The 25,196-nt window shown below is 46.8% G+C and overlaps 1 protein-coding gene across 50 annotated transcripts in view; it reads right to left on the reverse strand.

Moving 5' to 3' along the window:
• The window catches only part of TTN (titin), a 355,181-nt gene that overhangs the window by 43,960 nt on the left and 286,025 nt on the right, over nucleotides 1-25,196 (reverse strand). For all 50 annotated transcript variants that reach the window (XM_076067945.1, XM_076067951.1, XM_076067944.1 and 47 more), the window contains 10 exons: nucleotides 24,887-25,174; nucleotides 23,449-23,739; nucleotides 22,451-22,738; nucleotides 21,612-22,199; nucleotides 21,373-21,477; nucleotides 20,876-21,073; nucleotides 20,047-20,343; nucleotides 18,987-19,574; nucleotides 18,352-18,654; nucleotides 461-17,572 (listed from right to left, as the gene is read on the reverse strand). In XM_076067945.1, the coding sequence (XP_075924060.1) occupies nucleotides 461-17,572; nucleotides 18,352-18,654; nucleotides 18,987-19,574; nucleotides 20,047-20,343; nucleotides 20,876-21,073; nucleotides 21,373-21,477; nucleotides 21,612-22,199; nucleotides 22,451-22,738; nucleotides 23,449-23,739; nucleotides 24,887-25,174 (20,058 nt within the window). The remainder of the gene's footprint in view (nucleotides 1-460; nucleotides 17,573-18,351; nucleotides 18,655-18,986; nucleotides 19,575-20,046; nucleotides 20,344-20,875; nucleotides 21,074-21,372; nucleotides 21,478-21,611; nucleotides 22,200-22,450; nucleotides 22,739-23,448; nucleotides 23,740-24,886; nucleotides 25,175-25,196) is intronic.

The raw sequence follows: 25,196 nt of genomic DNA on the forward strand, positions 1-25,196 counted from the left end.
CTGTTTTAAATGTGGGCATTTTATTGCACGCACGCTGATGTTGGTAACTCCCATCTCCTCCAATAGATTTGCACATTGTGAAAGAGCAGGCTAAACATTTTCAGAGTCGCGTCCAATTTCATCCATAATATAGAGTTTTTGGGTTAGATCGCATAAATATACTTTCAAGAGTGCCCTGTAATGGAGGTCGTTCTGCAAGCAGCATAATTTCACTCGTATATCAGTTGTGATCACGTCACGCTTCGCAGACAAAGCGTATACGTACTGCTCGTATTGCAAGACCTCGCTCGTTTATCAAATTAATATTTATTTAAAAATTGTATTCGTCTTGCAAAACACTCGCAGACCAAGTAATTCGCAATCCAAGGTTTTACTGTATATACCTCGTCTCTTTTTTACTTTTACATTGTCTCAAAATCTAATATTTGCATTTTTGAATTAGTGTTTCTGTAAATATCACCTGTGGCTCGGACGGCATCCTTGCTCTCCACAGGTAAGCCGATGCCAAACTCGTTCTCTCCCATCACACGGAAGTAGTAGAGGCTTCCCTCCTGCAAGTCAGTGACCTTGTAGGCCAAGCGACCGCAGCTGCTTGTTATGCCGACCCACGCCTTCTTGCTTGCCTCCCGCTTCTCAATGTGGTAGTTCCGGACCCGAGAGCCGCCGTCGTTTTCTGGAGCGTCCCAGGTGAGGACGATGGAGTTTTTGGTGACTTCTTTAATGACGATGTCACCAGGAGGTCCGGGGGTATCTAGAACCTTAACGCCAAGAGTGACCGACGCACTTCCAACCAAGTTCTGCACGGTGAGTGTGTACTTTCCGGAGTCACTCCTGTTCGCTTTCTCAATTGAGAGTGTTGTTGACGTTCTTGTGTTGTTGATGCCAGCTCGAATACGAAGATCTGTGTCGGGTTTGCTCCACATGACGTTAGGCGTCGGCTTGCCTTTAAATCCAACTGAGAGTGAGAAGTGGGTACCGGCCTTAACTAAGATTGTTTTCCGCATGTCGTTGTCAAGTTCAATTATGGGTTCTTCTTCCTTCTCTTTAGCCAGGACAGCATCCGTTTTCTCACTGGGATCACTGTTTCCAACTTTATTTATGCAGCGAACCTGGAAGTGATATTCAGCTCCTGCAGTTAGACCTTTTACTGTGTACTCGGTTGCTCTAAGTCCTTGGATAGCCACGATCCATTCGCTGTCTTCAGTCTGCTTGTATTCAACCACATAGGCACTAACTGGAGCGCCGCCATCAAAGAGTGGTTTATTCCAAGTGAGAGACACACTCGTTTTAGTAGAATCAACGATCTTAGGCTTGGATGGTGGAGATGGCAAGAATACTGGATCATCCGCCCGCACAATTGAAGATGTTTCGCTCGGGGCACTGACACCGGCTGCGTTTTCTGCAGCGACGCGGAACTCATAGTCCATCCCTTCTCTCAACCCGGATGCCTTAACTCTGAGGTCGTACACTGTTTTTTTATTGACACGAATCCAACGAAGCCCACTTTTCTCCCTCCTCTCAATAATGAAGCCGGTGATGTCACTACCACCGTCACTCTCGGGTCTTGACCAATAGATGGTCATGGATTCCTTGGTGATGTTCGTAATTTCGGGCCTGCCCGGCGCAGTCGGGACGGTGTACGGATTCACAGCTTTGATCGGCTCGCTCTCAAGTGCTTCGCCCACGCCGTACTTGTTGACCGCCTGAACCCTGAAGATGTACTCGTTGCCCTGCAGCAGCTTCGTAACTTTGCACGACGTCACCTGCAGGTCGCTGCACACCTGTGTCCAGGCAATGCGGCTGGTCTCTCGCTTCTCAACGACGTAGTGGTCGATTTCAGCCCCACCGAGCTCGAGTGGAGCTGCCCAGCAAATACTGGCCTTCTCAGACGTCACACCGGTAACGAGCATCGGTCCAGCTGGTGGTCCTGGACGATCCAACACCCTGCAGTTGATCGCAGCCGTCTTCGTTCCACCGACGTTTTGCAGAGTGAGCACATATTGTCCGCTGTCTTTCCGGATGCATTCTTTAATCGTGATGCTGGTGCTGTTGTCGCCTGTCTTGATTTCGCATCGCGCGGTCTCCTCCAATTCTTTGCCATCCTTTGTCCAGGACAGAACAGGCGATGGACGGCCAGCGAAATCGGCCGCTATCTTGATGACATCGCCAGCTTTGGTGATGATGACATCCTTGTATTTCAAATCCATCATGATTCGTGGTGACTCGACGTCGTCCTTGACAGTTACGGGCCCAGCTGTGTCGGATGGTTCACTGAAGAGTCCAGCGGCGTTTCTAGCGATCACTCTGAACTCGTATCTCACATCTTCAGTGAGGCCTGTGATGTCAAAGTACGTTTCCTGCACGTTTGTGAAATTGCACTTGAGCCAACGGCCTTCTGGAAGTTCCTTGCGCTCAATAATATAGCCCGTGACCTTGGCTCCTCCGTCATACTCAGGCTTGGCCCAAGAGAGCGACACAGAGTTTCTGGTGATGTTTGTCACATCCGGGCATCCTGGAGAATCGCATGGATCTCTGGCTGCTACTTCTTCGGACACTTTGCTGCATTTACCAATTCCAGCGATGTTCTGAGCATACACTCGGTACTCGTACATCAATCCTTGTTCCAAGCCAGTTACTTTAATCTCAGTATCCGTGATAAGCACTTTGTTGACCTTAACCCACAAGATGCTGTTTCTTTCTTTGCGCTCGAGGTGGTATCCGATGACATTGCTTCCTCCATCGTTGACCGGCTCATTCCACGTCACGATCATGAACTCCTTCGTCGCGTGCAGAACTCTCGGCGTGCCCGGGGGACCAGGCTGCTTGAATGGGAATTGCGCGACCACTGATGGAGAATCGATGTGTTGACTCTTGCCGTAACGGTTTTCAGAATAGATGCGGAACTGGTATTCCTTGCCAGTGACGAGTTTTGTAACTTTGATGGACGTCCTTGCAACAGTTGAGGAAACTCGTTGCCAGGTAGTGGTGGTGGTTTCTCTTTTCTCAACGATGTAGTTGTTGATCTGGCAGCCTCCGTCGTACTCTGGCGGATCCCAAGACACCGTTACACTTTCCGCACTAATGTCGTCGATGCGCACTTCTCCAGGAGGACCGGGTTTATCCAGCACAATCACGCTGAGAGGATTGACCTTTGTGCCAGCGCTGTTGGTCAGCACCAACTCGTAGTGTCCAACATCCTCTCTTGCAGCTTCTTTAATTAGAAGTGTAGTGGTTGTCTTTGTTGTCTGTATGTTAACACGAGTGGTCTCCTTAAGAGTCTGTCCTTCCTTCTTCCACTGAATCACAGGCGTTGGCCTTCCGCGGTACGGCACTTCAATCTTGAGATCTCCTCGAGCTTTTACACTGTATGTACTGAATATTACATCCACAGACGGCTCAATCTCAATGTCCTTTGCGATCACCGGCACAGCCAGTTGTCTGGGATCACTCTTTCCCTTTTCATTGACCGCTAACACTTGGAAGATGTACTCTTCTCCCTTAGACAAGCCTTGAATAGTCGCTTCGAGTATCTTTGACTGCGAGCACACCAACCACTTTTCACTGCCCTTGACCTGCATTTCGACGATGTACCCTGTTATTTTACTGCCTCCATCGTGCTCGGGCTTCTCCCATGAGATCGAGGCACTATTTTTGGTGACATCCCGTAGCGTAACTTTGCCCGGAGGCAACGGATACTCTGCCGCCCTGACCGCTTCGGGAGTATCAGCCGGGATACCCATGCCAAACTCGTTGACTGCTACAACTCGGAAGTAGTAGTGGCAGCCTTCGAGCAGGTCTTCCACTTTGAATGAGGTCTTGTGGCAACTGTTGGTTACCGTCACGTAAGCTTTCCTGGTCGACTCCCTCTTCTCAACAATGTATGCGGTAATCTTGGAACCGCCGTCAATAAGCGGAGGGTCCCATGTGACAGATACGTAATTTTTCGTCACGTCCTTCACCTTGAAGTTGACTGGCGCGCTTGGAGAATCTAGGATTCTAACATTGACGAACGCTGACTTCTTCCCACTGCTGTTTTCCAGGTTGAGAGTATATTTTCCACTGTCAAATCTGTTCACATTGTCAACTACAAGCATTGTGTAAGAGCTGGTGACTTCTATTTGTGCACGGTCCCTTAGGTGAACATTGTCTTCTTTTTCCCATCTGACTTCTGGATCTGGTCTTCCCTTGATAGGCACGAAGAGACGCAGCGTTCCACCGGCGCGCACTGACACCACCTTGCGGAGGTCGGCGTCAAGTTCGATTTCGGGTGCTTCTAATTTATCGGCGGTAGTCACACTCTCGGTCACGTTGGCAGCTTCTCCGACGCCTTCGATGTTCATGGCGCAAATGCGGAACTTGTATTCGGTTTTTTCCTTCAGCTTGGTGACGTGGAGCTTGGTGGATTTTTCCCCACCAGGCGGTGTACACATTACCCAGTCTTCACTGCCGGCCTCAAGGGCTTCAACAATGTACCCCCTGAGGTCCGCACCTCCGTCGTATATAGGTTTTCCCCAGCTGAGAGACACCGAGTTCTTGGTGCTGTCCAAGACTTTAGGATTTGTCGGAGGGCCAGGTGGGAAGGCAGCATCGCACGCTTTGTAGAATACGGAAGAGCTGCTCGGTTCACCCACACCAGCCGCGTTTTCAGCCGCTACGCGGAACTCGTAGTGATGGCAGTCCATGAGCCCGGTAACTCTGAAGCGCAAATCGTTCAGTCTCTTTTTGTTGCATTTAGTCCACCTTATCCCTTCCTTGTCTCTCTTCTCCAGGATGTAGCCTTCAATTTCTGCTCCACCGTCGTCATCGGGACGTCCCCAGATCACGACCATGGAGTCTTTTGTGATAGTAGTGACCTCGGGGTTTTTCGGCGGTCCAGGTAGATAGAAAGGATTGCGAGCAACCACCGGCTCCGATTCTGCTGGTTCACCAACGCCGTACTTATTCACCGCCATGATGCGGAAGATGTACTCGTTCCCCTCAAGCATCTTGGTAACCTTAGAGCTGCAGGTGACGACTTCAGCGGCCACCTGTGTCCATGACAGCCGGCTCGTTTCTCTCTTCTCAATGATGTAGTGCGAAATGCTCGCCCCACCGTCTTGCTTGGGAGGATTCCAAGTTAGGTAGCACTTTTCGGCAGTGATGTCGCTCACTTTGATGGGCGCCTCCGGAGGTCCAGGACGATCCAACACCTTGATGTTAATGTTTACAGTCTTGGTGCCACCCACATTGCTGGCTTCCAGGGTATAGTGTCCAGTGTCAACCCTCATCGCTTCCTTTACGGTTAAAATGGTGTTCTGAATAGTTTTCTTGATTTCCATCCTTGCTGTGGCTTCTTCAAGCTCTTTTCCATCCTTGAACCACTTGACTTCAGGAATTGGCTTGCCGTAAACATCAGCATCAATGATAAAGTTGTCATTGGCATTCACAACGACTGCCTCTTTAAACTTCGGATCCATGGAGATTCTCGGAGCTTCGACTTCATCCCGAGCGGTGATTGCACCAGTGCTGTCAGATGGCTCGCTCAAGCTGTCAGCGGCGTTTCTCGCAATTACTCTGTACTCGTAGCGATTGCCTTCCGTAAGGCCTGTGACCGTAAACATGGTTTCAATGACATTCGTGAAGCTGGCCTTCATCCAGCGACCTTCGGGGAGGTCCTTCTTCTCAACAATGTATCCCGTGATTTTGCTGCCACCATCATAAGCTGGCTTCGTCCATTGCAATGTCACGGAGTTCCTGGTAATCGCGATGGCTTCCGGGCGGCCAGGTGGATCACACGGGTCACGGGCAACATACAGCGTGGATAGTTTGCTCGCCTTTCCAATTCCGACAATGTTTTCTGCATACACTCGGAACTCATACTCGATTCCGTCGTCAAGATTCGTTGTTTTGAAGCGTGTGTCAGGAATTATGGTTTTGTTCAACTTTGTCCACAGAATGCTGTTCTTCTCTTTGCGTTCAAGATGATATCCTGTGACCTCACTGCCTCCGTCATTGACCGGCATGTTCCACTCAACCACCATACTGTCCCGTGTTATAGCTGTGACAAAAGGTGTTCCAGGAGGACCAGGAATTTTGTACGGGTACTGCACAATGACTGCTTCCGAGTCCAACGATGAGCTTTTGCCATATCTATTTTCAGCAACAATCCTAAATTGGTATTCTGCACCGGTTTTTAATTTTGTGACCTTAATAGTTGTTCTGGCTACTGTGGCAGAAACCATCTGCCAGAGAGTTCCAGTAGTGTCACGTTTCTGTACTATATAATTACTAATCTGGCAGCCCCCTGAGTATGATGGTGGGTCCCAGCTGAAGCTCACAAAGTCACAACTAACTTCATCAAACCTAACCGGGCCAACTGGAGGACCTGGTTTGTCAAGGACAATGACGTTGATTTCCTCTGTTTTGGAACCAGCACTGTTCGTTGCGGTGATTTCGTATTTTCCAACATCTTCTTTCGTGCTTTCTTTGATTGTAAGAATTGTTGATGTTTGAGTATTTTCAACATTGACTCTCGTTGTCTGTTTTAGAGTCTGTCCATCTTTCTTCCAAATAACTTTGGGCTTGGGACGTCCAAAGATTGGTATCTCTATCTTCAAATCATTTAAAGCCAAAACATTGTAAGTATTGAATGCAAGCTTCATGTCTGGAACAAATGTCAAATCCTTTGCAATGACTGGCACCGCTAATTGCCTTGGCTCACTTTTGCCTTTTTCATTGAATGCAATTATTCTGAATAAATATTCCTCTCCAGAGCTTAGGTTTGAAATGATAGCATCAGTTGTCTTGGACTGGGCTGCAGTTCCCCAGCTCTCGCTGCCTTTGGCTTGCATTTCGACAATATAGCCCATTATCTTACTGCCACCGTCATGTTCAGGCTTCTCCCAGCAGAGGGAAGCGGTTTTCCGTGTCACGTCCATTACAGTTACTTTCCCTGGAGCGAGAGGAGGCTCCGATGCTTTTACAGCCTCGACTGTGTCGGCAGGCACACCGAGGCCGTACTCGTTTTCAGCCATTACCCTGAAGTAGAAGATTCCTCCCTCAAGGAGATTGTGTACCTTGAAGCTGTTCTTGTGGCACTGTGTGGTGATGTTGGCATACGCCTTCCTCGTGGACTCGCGCTTGTCAATAACGTAGTTTTTAATTCTTGCTCCTCCGTCAATCGCTGGAGGCTCCCAAGTCAGAGTTGCTGAGTCCTTGGTGATGTCCTTCACGGTAAGGTTGAGTGGAGGACCTGGAGTATCAAAGACCTTGACGGACACGAAAGCTGACTTAGTACCAGCGCTGTTTTCAAGGTTGAGGACGTATTTTCCAGCATCGTACCTATCGCAGTTGTCAATAGAAATTGAGGTGTAGTTAAGTCCCCTTTCGATTTGTGCCTTGTCAGAGATTTCATTGTCATCCTTGAGCCATTTAATTTCGGGAACTGGCCTTCCCCTAAATGGAATATGAATGCGAATTGAGTTTCCAGCTCTTACTGCAATGCCCTTTCTAAGTTCTGAATCCAGTTCTATCTCCGGCGCATCGATCTTTTCTTCAGGCTTCACGGTGCCTGGAAGGGCGACGGGTTCGCCAATGCCTGCTTTGTTGAGAGCGCACACCCTCAGCCTATACTCTTGAAGCTCGACGAGCTTTCCAATCTCCAGACGAGTGACACGCAGCCCGGTTGGCGGAGTGCACATCTTCCATTCGTCCTCCTCACCCGTGCAGATTTCTACAATGTACCCCTGAATGTCACTGCCACCATCATAGACAGGCTTGCTCCAGGCAAAGGTCACTGACGATTTTGTCGTATCGACCACGTATGGATTGGTCGGGGGTCCTGGCTTAAAGATCGGATCGCATGCGCGGCTATAGGAAGATGGCTGGCTTGGTTCACCTATGCCTGCGGCATTTTCAGCCGACACCTTGAATTCGTAATTATGATCCTCCATTAGCCCTGTGACTCGGAAGCGTAAGTCAGTCACCCTGCGTTTATTGCACTTCACCCACCTAATTCCATCCTTGTCCCTCTTTTCAACAATGTATCCGACAATCTCACTCCCACCATCAGTGTCTGGCCTTCCCCAGCAAACTGTCATCGAGTCCTTTGTTATATTGGTCACCTCGGGTGCCTTTGGAGGCCCAGGTGGTATATATGGGTTTTTGATAACGACGGGTGCAGATTCTAGAGGTTCTCCAACACCAAATTTATTGATTGCCATGATGCGGAAAATGTATTCATTGCCTTCAAGCAGCTTTGTTACTTTCACGGAGGTGGTTACAACTTCAGACGCTACCAACGTCCAAGCCAGGCGGCTGGTTTCTCTCTTTTCAACAACATAATGCGAAATGTCGCTACCTCCATCTTGAGCTGGCGCATTCCAGGCAAGTGAACATTTCTCCGCCGTGACACCTGTGACAACTACGGGCCCTTCAGGAGGTCCTGGTCTGTCTAGAACCTTGACATTGATGGGGCATGTTTTTGTTCCACCAACATTAGATACTTGTAAGACGTAATTTCCTCCGTCCACTCTAATTGCATCCTTAACTATAATTAGAGCTTTGAAGTCAGCATCTTTATTCTCAAGTCGTGCAGATTCCTCCAGTTCTTTGTCATCTTTGAACCACTGAATGGTAGGCATAGGTTTTCCACGGATGTCAGCCTCAATTTTAAATGTCTCGCCAGCATTGACAACAAACTTCTCTCTGTATTTAGGATCGATTGAGATTCTTGGTGGCTCCACTTCATCCCGAGCTGTGATTGCACCAGTGCTGTCTGATGGTTTGCTGTACGTGTCAGCAGCATTCTTCGCAATAACTCTGAATTCATATCGCTCATCTTCTGTCAGTCCGGTCACCGTGAACTGAGTCTCAAGTACATTGGTAAAGCTGGCCTTCATCCACCTTCCTTCAGGTAGATCCCGCTTCTCAACAATGTAACCTGTCACCTTGCTGCCACCATCATACTCTGGCTTGGTCCACTGCAGCACCACTGAATTTCTGGTGATGACGATGGTGTCAGGCTGACCGGGAGGGTCGCATGGGTCGCGGGCAACGAACAGCTCAGACACCTTGCTCACTTTTCCAATTCCCACGATGTTCTGAGCATAGACGCGGAACTCATACTCGATGCCTTCGTCGAGGTTGGAGTTCTTGTATTTGGTGTCCTGGATTAATGTCTTGTTCAGTTTTGTCCAGAGGATGCTGTTCTTCTCCTTGCGCTCGAGGTGGTAGCCGAGAACGTTGCTGCCTCCATCGTTGACTGGCTCATGCCACTGCACGACCATTGTGTCCTTTGTTACCGCTGTAATGAATGGCGTGCCGGGTGGACCAGGTGCCTTGTATGGATATTCCGCAACAACGGATTCGGAATCAAGGGCAAAGCTTCTACCGTAACGGTTTTCAGCGAAGATGCGGAATTGATATTCTGCTCCCTTCTTGAGTTTTGTAACCTTGGCAGTCGTCCTCGCAACAGTCGCTGACACCAGCTCCCAGTTAACTGTCGTGGTGTCACGTTTTTGAACAACATAGTTTGTAATCTGGCAGCCGCCTGTATATTGTGGAGGCTCCCAAGAAATTGTTATAGACTCAGCACTTATGTCATCTAGCTTTACTGGTCCAGTTGGTGGGCCTGGTTTATCCAGGGTTATGATTTCAACATTTATTGTTTTCTGGCTTGCAGGATTGGTAACAGTAATTGTATACATGCCAGCATCATCTCTTGTTGCTTCCTTAATGCTGAGAATGGTAAAGTTCTGTACTTCAGTGGCATTCAATCTGGTTGTCTGTTTAAGAGCATGTCCATCTTTTGTCCATGCCACTGTTGGTTTCGGTCTTCCATATATGGGAATTTCTACCTTCAAATCTTCTCCAGCAATGACGCTGTAACTGCTGAAAGCCGCCTTGATATCTGCATCAACAAAAAGGTCTTTGGCTATGACTGGCACACCCAGTTGTCTTGGATCACTTTTTCCCTTTTCATTCACGGCCATGACACGGAAGTGATATTCTTCACCCTGCGTAAGGTTTTGAATTTTTGCATCCAGGTTCTTTGTAGTTACGCACACCGACCACGTATCACTGCCCTTTGGATGCATTTCTACGATGTACGATGATATTCTGCTGCCTCCATCGTGTTCGGGCTTCTCCCACGAAAGCGAGACGCTGTGCCTGGTCACGTCGACCACTGCTACTTTTCCCGGTGGTTGAGGAACTTCGGATGCTTTCACAGCATCTGTAGTTTCAGCAGGCAATCCAATGCCATGCTCGTTTTCAGCTGACACTCTGAAGTAGTAGTTGCAGCCTTCTTGGAGCTGGTCAATCTTCCAAGATGATTTGTGGCAGTTGGTAGCAACAGCCGCATATGCCTTTCTGGTGGATTCACGCTTTTCAATTATGTAGTTCTTCACCTTTGCACCGCCGTCAATGGCAGGAGGCTCCCATGTGAGGGTAACAGAATCCTTCGTGATCTCCCTGATTTTGAGGTGTTCCGGTGGACTTGGTGTATCAAGGACCCTCACAGTCACGAATGCCGATTTACTTCCACTGGCATTCTCTCCCGTGATTATATATTTGCCACTGTCAAATCTGTTAACGTTGTCAATGACCAGCAGAGTATAGCTGTCAGTCGTGTCAATTTGTGCATTTTCTCTAATTTCACCATCTGCCTTCGTCCACTTCACTTCTGGTGGTGGATGACCACGGATAGGAATGAAGAGTCTTAAGGAATTGCCTGCACGAATGCTGATGACTTTGCGCAGATCAGCATCGATTTCAAGATCTGGTGCTTCCAATTTTTCTTCAATCAAAACCATGCCTGGAATATCAGCATGCTCTCCAACACCAACTCTATTTATGGCAAATACGCGGAACTTGTACTCCTTCTTTTCCACAAGCTTCCCAACTTCGTAAGTCAATTCTCTGATTCCTGTTGGTGGTGTACACGTTGTCCATTCAACCTCATCAGCCTGGCACTTTTCAATTACATACCCGTCTATGTGACAGCCACCATCATAAATGGGCTTTCCCCAGGTCAATGTAGCAGATGACCTTGTTGTATTGATGACCTTGGGGTTGTTGGGTGGGCCTGGTTTATAAATTGGATCATTGGCTCTGTAATACACGGAAGCAGAGCTTGGTGCTCCTATGCCAGCGGCATTTTCTGCGGACACTCTAAATTCATAATCATGGCCTTCTTGCAGACCAGTTACACGCAAACGCAGCTCAGAAATTGGGCGCTTGCTACATCTTGTCCATCTAAGACTATCTTTGTCACGTTTTTCCAGGATATAGCCAGTGATTTCACTTCCCCCATCACTAACGGGTCTTCCCCATATGACAATCATGGAATCCTTCGTAATTGTAGTAACTTCAGGTTGCTTTGGTGGATCAGGAACAACGTATGGGTTCCTGGCAGACACAGAATCTGACTCCAGTGGTTCACCAACACCATATTTATTGACAGCCATGACACGGAAAATGTACTCATTTCCTTCAAGCAGTCTGGTAACTTTGCAGCTGAGTGTCTGGATGTCGGACTGCACGAGAGTCCACACTAACCTGCTCGTCTCTCTCTTCTCAACAACGTAATACGAAATTTCACTTCCGCCATCTTGCTTTGGTGCATTCCAAGACAATGTGCATTTTTCTGCTGTGATTCCTGTTGCAGCCAGAGGACCTTCAGGCGGGCCAGGCTTATCCAGGACCTTCACGTTAACCGTAACGGACTTTTCTCCTCCCACGTTCTTGAGCAGCAGAATGTATGGGCCGCTATCGACACGAATGGCTTCTTTAACCATAAGTGACGTGTTGAAATCTGTGCTCTTAATGTCGAGCCGTGCCGTATTTTCCAGCTCTTTGTCTCCTTTGAACCACTGCATTGTTGGGATTGGTTTTCCATAGACATCGGCTTCGATCTTGAATATTTCGTCCGCACTGACAACAATCGTGTCCCTATATTTTGGATCCATTGCCACTGTCGGTGGTTCGACCTCATCCCTTGCAGTAATTGGTCCAGTGCTGTCAGAAGGCTCACTGAAAATGCCTGCAGCATTTCTTGCAATGACTCTGAATTCGTATCTCGTTTCCATTGTCAATCCAGTCACTGTAAACTCCGTTTCGGTGACATTGGTAAAGCTCGCCTTCATCCAGCGCCCCTCAGGAAGTTCTTTCTTCTCCACAAAGTACCCCGTTATTTTGCTGCCACCGTCATAAGCTGGTTTGGTCCACTTCAGCGTTACGGAGTTTCTAGTCACAATGACTGCTTCTGGGCGACCTGGTGGATCACATGGATCACGAGCAACATACAATTCAGAGAGCTTGCTCGACTTTCCTGTGCCAACAATGTTTTGTGCATACACGCGGAACTCATATTCAATTCCCTCGTCAAGTCCTGTGGTCTTAAGATGTGTGTCTTGAATTAAAGACTTATTTATTTTTGACCACAGAATGCTATTCTTCTCTTTGCGCTCTAAGTGGTAACCAAGTACTTTGGTGCCACCGTCATTCACAGGTTCATTCCAATTGACCACCATGCTGTCCTTGGTGGTATGGGTGACATACGGTGTTCCTGGTGGACCGGGTACCTTGTACGGATATTGCGCAAATATAGAATCTGAAAGCAAGAAATTACTCTTTCCGTATCTGTTCTCTGCTGCAACGCGGAACTGGTATTCCATGCCAGTCTTTAGGTGGCTAACTTTAATAGTTGTTCTTGCAACAGTGCTTGAAACGCCCTGCCAAATAGTCGTCGATGTGTCTCTCTTTTCCACGATGTAGTTATTTATTTGGCAGCCTCCCTGGTATTCTGGTGGTTCCCAGGAGATGGTAATACTTTCCGCCGTGACATCGTCGAACTTTATTGGTCCAGTCGGTGGACCAGGCTTATCCAATACAATGATCTGAATTGGTTGTTCTATTGCTCCAGCAGAATTAGCTAATTTTATAGTATATTGACCAACATCATCTCTACTCGCTTCTTTAATGGTCAGCACTGTGTTCTTGTTTGTGTTTTCTACATTCACGCGGGTTGTCTGCTTCATCGTCGTATTTTCCTTCAGCCACGTAATAGTTGGTTTAGGTCGGGCGACAAAAGGCACGTCAACCTTCAGATCTTCGCCGGCGAGCACGCTGAACGTTGTAAACATCAGTTTTAATGTCGGTTCAATGACCAAATCTTTGGCTACAACAGGGACTCCAAGCTGCCTTGGATCACTGGTACCTTTATCATTTTTCGCAGAAACGCGGAACATGTACTGTTCCCCTGCAGTTAGGCCAGCAATCTGTGCGTCGGCTGTCTTCGTGGTGGCACAAGTTGTCCACTTCTCGCTGCCCTTTGCTTGCATTTCTACAATGTATCCAATAATCCTGCTTCCACCATCGTGCTCGGGCTTCTCCCATGAAAGAGAAACACTGTTCTTGGTGACATCGATGACGGTAATCTTTCCAGGTGGGAGAGGTCTTTCTGAGATTTTAATGGAGTCTGGTGTCTTTACTGGAAGGCCAATACCATACTCATTCTCAGCTAGCACACGGAAGTAGTAATTTGCACCCTCCTGAAGGTTGTCGATCTTCCAGCTTGTCTTGTGACAGGAAGCTACAACGGTCGCGTACGCCTTTCTGGTAGACTCGCGCTTTTCAACAATGTAGTTTTTTATCTTTGAGCCGCCGTCGATGGTTGGAGGCTCCCAAACCAAAAAGACTGAATCCTTCGTGATTTCTTTGACCTTGAGATTTATCGGCGGTCCAGGTGAATCAAGCACTCTCACAGAAACGAAGGCAGTCTTACTGCCAGCACTGTTTTCTAAAGTAAGATTGTATCTTCCACTGTCAAATCTGTTGACATTGTCAATAACAAGCATCGTGTAGGAATCAGTATTGTCAATTGTTGTCCTTTCCATTGGTTGACCATCTTCTCTCGCCCACTTAACTTCTGGCGCCGGTCTTCCTTTAATTGGAACGAACAATCGTAGAGTGCAGCACGCTCTGAGGACAACAACCTTGCGGAGGTCAGCATCCAGCTCAATTTCAGGTGGAAGCAATCTGTCTTCTGCCTTTACCACTCCTGGAATCAGTGCGGGCTCTCCTGCTCCTTCAGAATTCACTGCAGAAATGCGAACTTTGTATTCTGTATTTTCCTTTAATCCTGTGATGGTGTATTTCTGTGCCAGAACGCCATTTGTTGGAGTTGCCACCTTCCATTCGTCTGCCTCAGGCAAGGTTGTCTCTACAATGTAACCCCTTATTTCTGCCCCTCCATCGTAAACAGGCTTGCTCCATGCAACTGATATGGATGACCTGCTGGTATCGGTGACCCGTGGGTTGGCTGGTGGACCTGGCTTGAACACAGCATCGCTAGCTTTATAAAATGGACTGCTGTTGCTTGGCAGACTTTGTCCTGCAGCATTCTCAGCAATTACTTTAAATTCATACTCATGGCCCTCAGTTAGACCTGACACTTTAAAGCGCAAATCAGTAACTATCCTCTTGTTACATTTTACCCATCGTAAGCCAGCTTTGTCACGTCTTTCCACAATGTATCCAGTTATTTCGCTCCCACCATCCGATTCAGGTCTTCCCCAACAAACGACCATGGAATTGTTTGTTACGGTGGTAACCTCCGGAGTTTTAGGTGGACTGGGAGGCACAAACGGATTAACAGCAAGCGTTGGATCAGATTCAAGTGGCTCTCCTACACCGTATTTGTTCACTGCCATTATGCGGAAGATATATTCATTTCCTTTGAGAAGCTTCAGGACCTTTAACTTGGTTACCTGCACGTCTGTGGCCACGTGTGTCCAAGCCAATCTGCTTGTTTCACGTTTCTCAATCAGGTAATAGTCAATGGGTGCTCCGCCATCTGACAGTGGAGGTCTCCACTCGATAACAGCCTTATCTTCAGTAACATCCGATACAATAACAGGTCCTTCTGGTGGACCTGGTCTGTCCAAGACTTTCACGTTGAACACATGCTTCACTGAACCACCTGGATTTGATGCAGTTAAGGTGTATGCGCCACCATCTAACCTGATTGAATCCTTGTTCACAACAACTGTACTGTAGTCACTTATTTTCGTTTCAAGTCTGCCACTGTCCTCAAGGTCTTTCCCATCCTTTGTCCAAGTCAGTGTTGGCGGAGGACGGCCAGTGACATCAGCTTCAAGTTTGAATATATCTCCAGCTTTGACAGTGATAACGTCTTGGAATTTGGCGTCACACAGTATCCTTGGCTCATCGATGTCGTCGAGGCAGGTAACAGGGTCAGAAGGCTCGGAGGGCTGGCTTATAGATCCGGCTGCATTACGGCAAATCACGCGGAATTCGTACATCTCACCCTCACTTAGTCCGCTCACTGTAAATTCAGTTTCGAGTATGTTGCTGAAGTTTGCTTTTAGCCAACGGCCAGCTGGTAGGTCTCTCTTCTCCACCATGTAGCCTGTGATCTTGCTGCCTCCATCATATTCTGGTTTGGTCCAATTCAATAAAACAGAATGCCTGTTGAAGTTTGTTATCGTAGGCTTTCCAGGCGGATCAACTGGATCAAGAGCATAGACGGGATCGGAAGATTTACTCGGTTTACCTTTGCCTGCAATGTTTTCTGCACTCACTCTGAATTCATAGGCAATTCCATCAGTGAGTCCTGTTGTTTTGAAGGTGTTTCCAATAAACAATCCCTTTGTTATCAACTGCCAAAGGATGCTGTTTCTTTCCTTTCTCTCGACGTGATATCCAAGTATTTTGCTTCCACCATCATTAATGGGTTCGTTCCATGTGATTGTCATTGTATCCTTCGTGATGCCAATGATAGATGGTGTTCCTGGAGGCCCGGGGACTTTGAAGGGGAAGTTTGCCAACACAGATTCTGAATTTATTGATGGTCCGGACCCATATCTGTTTTGGGCCTTAATTCTGAACACATATTCACTGCCTTTTGTAAGACGAGTAGCTTTGAATGTGGTTCTGATGACAGTCGATGCAAGTTCTACCCACGTTGTAGTCTTTGTCTCGCGCATTTCAATGATGTAATTGTTGATGGGCACACCACCATCATCATTGGGAGGTTCCCAAGACATGATGATGTATTCTGCTGAGATTTCGTCAAATTTAATGGGTCCTTTCGGTGGTCCAGGAATGTCATGAACCAGCACTGTCAGCATCTCAGTCACTTCACCGACCGAGTTTTTGGCTTTGATGTTGAAAATTCCTGCATCTGCCCTGGTGCATTCAATGACATTAAAGATAGTGGAGGTAGCAGTGTTTTCAATGTTAATTCTTTGTGTCTGCTTGAATTGTTCGGCTCCCTTAAACCACGTCACCGTGGGTTTAGGACGACCTTCAACTGGAATTTCTACCTTGATGTTTTCACCAGCCTTGGCCAAGACTGTTTGTTGATAAACACTACGCATATCCAACTTCGGAAGAGAGGTCTGCTCCTTCACAACGGTTGGCTTGCTTTCACGGGGATCGCTTGTACCGGCACTATTCGTTGCCTTCACACGGAACGTGTACTCTTCATTTTCATTCAGGTTTTTGACAACAAACTCAAGGTTCTTACAACTTCCAACCGGTGTCCATTTTTCCGAATCTTTCCGCTGAGCTTCCAGAGTGTACCCTGTTATCTTAGAGCCACCATCATGCTCTGGTTTAGGCCATGCCAGGGAAACAGTAGACTTTGTTATATCGGTGACATGCAGACGCTCTGGAGGTGATGGGGCCTCTGAGGCCTTGATGGGATCAGATGTCTCTGCTGGCACTCCAATTCCAAACTCGTTTTCAGCTAAGACTCTGAAATAGTAATCGCAACCTTCAGACAGATTGGTAATCTTCAGGGAGGTCTTCTGGCAGCTTGTAGTAATTGTCGAATAAGCCTTACGTGTGGATTCTCGCTTTTCAACAATGTAATTCGTCACTGGAGAACCTCCATCAATCACGGGAATGTCCCATTGAATGATAATGTAGTCCTTGGTAACTTCTCTTGCTTTAAGATTAACCGGTGGTCCGGGAGAGTCCAAAACTCGAACGTTAACGAAGCCACTTTTCTTTCCTGCTGCGTTCTCTAGGCAAATTGTGTACTTTCCAGAATCGTCCCGATTGCATTCTGGCACCAGCAGCATTGAATATGACTCTGTCACCTCGATGTGCGCCCGTGCCTTAATAGGAGCATCACCCTTCAGCCAAGTGACCTCTGGAGTGGGTCGGCCTCGGATGGGGACAAAAATACGGATCGTTGTGCCTGCCCTCAGCACCAGCGTTTTTCTTAGGTCGGCGTCCAGCTCAAGGTCTGGGACCTCTTCCCGTTCCTTGATTTCAACGACACCATCGACTTCTGCGGGCTCGCCAGCACCTTCGGCATTCACCGCTCTCACTCGGAAATGGTATTTTCCTCCAGCCAGAAGATTGGACACAACAAACTCGGTAATTCTGAGCGTAGCTCCAGTGGTACTCTTGACCCACTTTTCCTCGTCCTCCTTTCTGTGCTCCACAATATAACCGGTGATCTCCAAGCCGCCGTCATACGATGGTCTTCCCCAAGTAAATGTAGCTGTGGTCTTCGTTGTGTCGGTGATTTTCGGATTGGTCGGCGGTCCCGGAACAACTGCAAAATACAAAAAAAAACGTCCAGATCGATGTCAGGTAAGAAAACATTGCAAAATACTTACACATTTGCATTTAATGACTCCCTTTAAAAACAAATAATTTAAAACGATAAGCATTGAATGCGAATGAGAGGTAGCTGGTTGACTTGGGTGAGTCAGAGCTCAGAGCTAGAACTCCTGAGATCGTGGGCCTGAATCCAGGTTTCAGCGACCCGTGAATAAACTAGGGTACTCAATCTTGATTTGAAGCTTTCGTGACTGTAGGAATCCATACTCTTTGGTTCTTTCGGTAAAGTCATGTAGGTATAATGTGATTTATTTTATTTTATACCTACGTGACTTTATCGAAAGAACCAAAGAGTGTGGGCTACTCAAGTAAAGTGAGTTGGCGGTATCAGCCCAGTCATAAATGACTGGACAATAATACATTATTTAAAATGAGGTCTTTTACTTCATTCATCTGTCAAGTTGTGAGAAATAATTTCGGTTTAAATGACGTGGGGTTTTAAATGCCGTGCGTTTAAAATTAGATCAATAATTGTTTTTTTAGTCATAAAAGTGACTTCAGAAGTAGTTCCGTGCTGTTATCTTCTGCCATTGTTTTCTAACGTGCGTGATTCTCCACGAGTGTTCCATGTGGGATTGTATTCCCCTCTTTTACGTGATGCTGGTAAGGAAAAAAGTATTTAACAAAAAAGTAAAGAAAGGTAAAAAAAAAAGGCTAAAGTAAATACGGAAACGCAAAGGGGTATGAAGCAGAGCGGTGTCGAGTACTCACAGGCCTGCTCCTTGGTAGACACGGGGTGTGACGGCTCGCTTGGTTCTCCAACACCAGCCTTGTTTTCGGCCGACACGCGGAACTCATACTCGTTGCCTTCAAGAAGCCCAGGGATTTTATACCTCAGGTCGGCGATGGAATTCTTCGTCGCTCTGACCCACCGCAAACCCTTCTTCTCCTTGCGCTCCACGATGTAACCTATGATTTCGCTTCCACCGTCAAACGACGGTCTCTTCCAGGAAATCGTCACCGTGCTCTTGGTAACGTTGGTCACCTCTGGTGCATTCGGTGGACCCGGGCGACCTGGAATTAATGATGACACAAAAGAAATGTTTGTTAAAAGATGCCAATAATTCAAATGCTTAAAATAATTGAACAACCACCATCTCTCTCTTTGCAATTTAATCAATTGTCATGATTCAGGGCTCCAATTTTATTCGAGAATATATATTTTTGTAATGCATATTGAAACAGGTGGTATAGTGCCTGCAGTGGCTGCAAGCGTGAAATAAACCCATTACATACAACATATCTGACCCCTCCCATCACCTTGAGCTTAGGAATTTACATAAATTGATTAATCATTTCGATTGGCCGCAGTAAACCCCACCAACACGTATAGTGAAAATCCTCACCGAATCTGTTCTCCACCTTCACCGGTTCAGACTGAACAGGCTCGCCAACACCATACTGATTGACAGCAGATACGCGGAAGATGTACTCATTCCCCCGGATGAGCTTTTGTGCATGGTACATGCAATTTTCCACACCCTCAACCACCAGCGTCCACAGCAGACGGCTGGTTTCACGCTTCTCGATTATATAGGACTTCACGGGAGAGCCTCCGTCTTCCGCCGGTGGTGACCAATTGAGGGTCACCTTCTCTGCGGAGATGTTGCTGAGCTCAATTGGCCCTGGAGGTCCAGGGATATCCAGGACGGTCACCTTAACATTCTCTTGTTTGGTTCCAAACGGATTGCTGGCAGTGATAGTGTATTCCCCGGAATCCTTTCTCGTGGAGTACTTCACGTGCAGGGTGGAGGTCGTCGTTGTTTCATCGATGCTCACAATGTCAGACGGCTTGAAGTCCTTTCCGGCCTTCGACCAGCCCGACGTTGGAAGTGGTTTACCGGTGATTGAAATGGCCGAAAGCACAATTGTGTCACCAGCCCTCACCGTGAGGCCATCCTTCACCTGTGCATCTATGACAATGGCAGGAGGCTCTGCAATACAAAATGAATAACAGCACAGTTTATTGAAGAGTCAATGCGTAAAATGTATTTAAAAAATAAACGTACAGTCCTGGAATTGCTTCCGCACACCAGAAGGACCTCCACTAGAAAGAGGTATAGGGAGGCCCTCAAAATGGGTATTTTTGATCTTACACGCTGGTCAGATGTCTTGGAAGAGGTGGGGGTACCCACACATTACCCCACTATACATGCCCTACCGATTGGCTGTGTTTTAATACTGCTGGGTGGGCAGATGTAAGAAACATTTCAGAAACTTGCCAATTCTTTCAGCTGTCATGCTGAGAGATCGAACCAGCGACCTCTGGATTGCTAGCCATTAAAGGGTAATGCCGTTGAAAAAAAAAATACATTTCAATTATTATTTTTCCCGGCATTAATTGAATTCGCCAGTTGTCAATGACACACCAGAAACTGCTGAAGGAAGAACAAAACGCAAACATACCATATTCGTCCTTGCATATGATGGTTCCAGTCGTCTCAGACGGTGGGCTGATAGCGCCGGCGGCATTCTTCGCTTTAATGCGGAAGTCGTACTGACAGCCCTCTATGAGGTCGGTGACGGTGTAGGCACACTCCTGCACATTGGTGTGGTTTGCCTTCATCCAGGTCTTGGACGGGATGTCCCGTCGTTCGATCAAGTAGCCGGTGATCATGTGGCCACCGTCGTACTTTGGCTCTGTCCACATGAGGGTCACCGAGCTCCTCGTCAGGTTGATTACTTCGGGCTTGCCGGGAGCATCTGCGGGGAAAACACATTTTTTTTTTTTAGCAATTGTGTTTTCAGATTTTTTGTTTGTATATTTGCATCGCTTATTTTAATGCACGGATTCAAAGAACCGCTGTATGCCGCATTCTGATTGAAAATGTCGAGTCATATTATACCCATGTATTGTTCTCACTAAGAAATGTACAATATATAGTGTAATAAAAATATAACCATAATGAAAATATATGATCAATACATTCAAGTGAGAATAATATGTATGTTTTTATGAATATTACATGTATAGGCCAATGCATTGTGAGAATGTTTTTTTTATAACTAGCCTTGAAATACATATTTACAATGCTGCATTCCGTTTAATGTATGGTCTATTCTTGAGACATTCAACTGTGACCCGACTTCCTTAACATCCATTTGAAATTACGTTTGCATGCGGTAAATTACGTTTTAATTACATCACTGCACTTGCACTGCGGCAAATGTGGCTCCTTGTGTTCCGGTGCCTTTTTGTAGGGCGCAGGAATTGCAATCGTCGCAGAACACTCACCGATCTGATCGAGGGCTGTGACTGGATGCGTTGGCAAGCTTGGTTTTCCGACACCGGCTAAGTTGATGGCCATGACCCTGAACTCATACTCGAGACTTTCGGTGAGGCCGGCCACTCTGTACTCGCGCATTCTCAATGGATTGGTGGATGCTCTCTTCCACATGAGGCTGTTCTTTTCTTTGAATTCAACGTGGTAGCCTGAGACGCGATGAGAAGAAAATGGGACATTTTTGGTGGTTAAAAGTTACATTCCAACATAGCCTTTCATAAAATAATAATTCACTCGTTTTACATCTGAGTATTAATTGTCATGCTTATTTCACTTGTGTTGATTGGAATAACATTTCTAAGACTCCTGTCGCATTGGAATTACGATCACGTATATTTCCAATTGTATTAGATTGCTGTGTTGCACTCACAGGAAAAAAAAAACACTTAACTGAAAACAGCAAATGACTTAAATGTACCTGTACACAAACTCCGTGTATAAAATGTACCTGTAATTGGCGACCCTCCTGTACGTCTTGGATCATTCCAGGCCAATGACACGGAGTCATGCTTAATGCTGATGATCTCTGGCGGTGGCGGTGCATCTGGAACATCTGCACAACAGAAAACAGAGAGAAACCTTAAGACAATGGCGCTGAACAGTTAATTTCATGGCGAAGAGAAATACTTTTGATGTTTTTTGTTGTAACAATGCCTTTGCGAATGATAATTCGAATACAACAATTACCAAATGGATGCTTCGCGATGATTGGATCAGACTTGAGCCCTTCGCCAACACCGTATTTGTTCTCGGCGGACACTCTGAAGATGTACTCTGAGCCCTCGTTCAGCCTCGTGACCCTGTAGTTGGTCTTCTGTACTGCAGACGCACTCGTGACCCACTTATTGGTGGTGGAGTCCCTCTTCTCGAGGACGTAGTTGGTGATCTCCGAGCCACCGTCATCCTTCGGCACGCCCCAAGACACCGTCATGGCGTCGGCCGTCACCTCGTCGAAGTGGAATGGAGCCGTGGGTATGCCCGGTTTACCTACCACCTTAATGAATATGTTTGACTCCTTAGTTCCAGCCGAATTCTTCAAGGTGATTACGTACTTCCCAGCATCAGATTTCTGGCAGTCGCGGACATAGAGCGTGGTGTTCACCGCGGAAGACTCGACGGACACGCGTGTGTTTTCAAACTCTTGATCCTCTCCCTTCTTCCAGGTGATGGTGGGTGCTGGCTTGCCGATAACTGGGAACTTGAGACGGAAACTACTGTTCTCCTTGGCTATGTATGTCAGGTCTGGCAGGTCTCGGAGGTCAATATTGGGAATAACTGTGGGAGGAAAACAAACGATCTTAAAATATATATCGTGGTTTACATCATGGACAGGCATGGATAGATTACCATATTTTTGCGAAAAAATGTGACGATAATAATCATAACGGTTGGAATCACACTATGTATATCAATATTGCATGCTCATTTCTACAATCCCATCAACTCAAATCATAATGTTGCATACATAACCATTTACTTGTTAAATTTCAAGTGGCAATATTTTGTATAAAAAAAATGGAACTGACTTATGTGGTCTTTGGCCACAATGGTGATTTCTCTGGGCGCGCTGGCGCCGGCGTCGTTGATGGCGCGCACTCGGAAGGTGTACTCGTGCCCTTCCTCGAGGTCCCTGATGGAGTACTGCATGTTCTTGGCCCGCATAATCTCCTTCCACTTGTCCTCCTTCTCCAGTTTGTCAACTGTGTACGCAGTGATCCTGCTGCCTCCGTCGCTGAATGGCTTCTTCCAGGTTAAATTGCAGTAGCTTCGTGTCACCACAGCCGCCTTCAAATCCACCACGGGCCCAGGTTCCTCTGTGATGCGAATAAAGGAGGCGGTGATTAGATTGCTTTATTATTTATTTATTGCGCAACGGGATTGCGGGACGCACATTCATTCAACCAACTGTTGCCGCCACTTACGGAAATGCTACATACATTTTGTAGGTCATTTCACCCAAGAGGATATTTGCGAAGTCTCTGTCAAGTGCACCGGTGGCTTTAGTGGGGTCAGAAGCACTGAGCCAGCACTGCTGAGACCCTGGGTTCAGAATCGGGTCTCAGCCGAATAGCATGATGAAACTGGGTTCTCAAGTGTAACTAACTGATGGTCTCAGCTCGGTCACTAATAAACACATAGACGATAGAGAACGCAAAACTTGAATATCAACTTAAAATTGGCAAAATTCTAGGTGTGGTGATTTTCTGAAAATAGTTCGGCTTTTCATCCATTTAACTTTTTTATCTGGAGTACGGTATGTGATAAAAAGGACCTCTATTGCGGGGATAAAAAGGTTTCTGGAAGGTATTTCGGAAGTAGTTTATGGAATATATTATTTTGCGGACCGTTCTCCACCACACAGGGTATGTGCACCGTTTTTGTTAGAATTCTGAAACGGACAGTTCACCTTGTGACGTGATTCCGACAGCGCAAAGTGGAAAACAACTCGGGGGGGGGGGGGGGGGGGTAGAAACTCCACGCCGTACGGTTGCACAGCCAAATAAAAAAAAACATTAAGTCGTACCTGATGCCTTAACAGCGTCGGTTGTCTCGCCTGGCTCGCCAATTCCATACTCGTTCTCAGCCAAGGCCCTGAAGAAGTAGGATTTGCCTTCCTCAAGGTTGGTGATCCTGAACGAAGTCTTGGTGCAGTCGGTTTTCACAGTCGACCAGGCCTTGCGCTCGGCCTCCCGCTTCTCAACGATGTAGCTCTTGACAGGACTGCCTCCATCGATGAGCGGTGGATCCCAGGAAAACACAGCAGACTCCTTCGTGGTCTCCTTCACAGAGAGCATCACCGGGGGTCCGGGGGTATCTGGAGAGGAGAAAAAAAATGGATGCAATCAAACGTCATCCGTTTGCGCAGCAACGATTTAGTCTCTGATGCCGCCCTCGCCGTTAGGAATTCCCCGAGCCTGGCCATCCATACTGCTGGTGCTCAGACCATTCTACGCCCCGTTACGCTTCAAACTCGTGACTTTACTTCTCTCCTCTGCCTATGTCTGTCTGCCTGTCTGTGCGAAGTGTCTTCGTATACGGGTACACATCTACAACGATGTCGTCTCAAGGCATTCTACCCCACTTTGACTGTTCAAAGAAAAGAAACGTTTTATCCAATTAAAACTGTACGTGCACATTTTTTAAAAAATGTATTATTTGCGTATCATATTGAGATCTCGTCACAATTGGCCACTGCATATCCAAACTGTAATGTATAGAAAATCAATACACATGAAGTGCACACGATTGCCTAAAAACTCAAACGTAAAATTTAACATAAGTAGTGCTGTTGCTATACCTGCGTGTAGATTATGTTTTGAAGGGAAACAATAAAATGAGGTCATCTTACTCATTGGTTTTTTCGGTAAAGTCACGTATGTAGAAATACAATAAAATTATATAAAAAAAACAAGACGTTTCGATCACAACGCAAGCGATCTTCACCTGATGAAGATTGCTTGCGTTGTGATCGAAACGTCTTGTTTTTTGTTTTCATATAATTTTATTGTATTTCTACATACGTGACTTTACCGAAAAAACCAATGAGTAATTTTATGCAGTCATGAAAGCTTTAATACTTTATTATGAGGTCATCTTTTTACGATTCGTAAAGAACCCCACCCTCAGCATCGTGTAAAATATATTGTATTACTCTTTGATTCTTTGATATTGTATTAGTCTCCTAGTAGATTGTTGCATCGAGATAACACGATAGACTGATATATTCGGTGAAAGACGGAGGTGATGTACTGCAATTTCTGGCTCACACCACTGCTGGGAACTCTATGAGAGCCCCTCTGGAGGGTTATTTGGCCTACTCTTCCACACTAGTGGCCAGACAGCTTCGAAAAGGTGGGAGTACCAACACTTGATTCCTGCCGCATATGACCCACTAACCGATAGCAATAATAATAACAACAGTGACGCCAAAAGTGACGATCACACCAAAACAACTGACTTACCCAGAACTTTAACGTTGATGGTGTACGTCTTGATTCCGCTGCTGTTTTCCAGCGTGAGGATGTACTTCCCGGCATCATACTTGTTGACATTCTCGCAGTGCAGGTACGTGTCGTAGTCAGTGTTCTTGATGTCCAAGCCGATGCGGTCCTTGATGTTGGAGTTCATCTTGGCCCAGGTGATCTTGGGAGGAGGGCGGCCTCTGATGGGCACGTATATCCTCATGGTGACTCCCGCTCGGAGGATGAGCAGCTTCCTCACTTCGGCATCGAGATCTCCTTCAGGTGGAACTGTTTATTTTAAAAAAATAGA

The sequence above is a fragment of the Petromyzon marinus genome, chromosome 19, assembly GCF_048934315.1.
Source record: "Petromyzon marinus isolate PM22_M1 ecotype Great Lakes invasive population chromosome 19, UKy_Petmar_22M1.pri1.0, whole genome shotgun sequence".
Taxonomy (NCBI): Eukaryota; Metazoa; Chordata; class Hyperoartia; order Petromyzontiformes; family Petromyzontidae; genus Petromyzon; species Petromyzon marinus.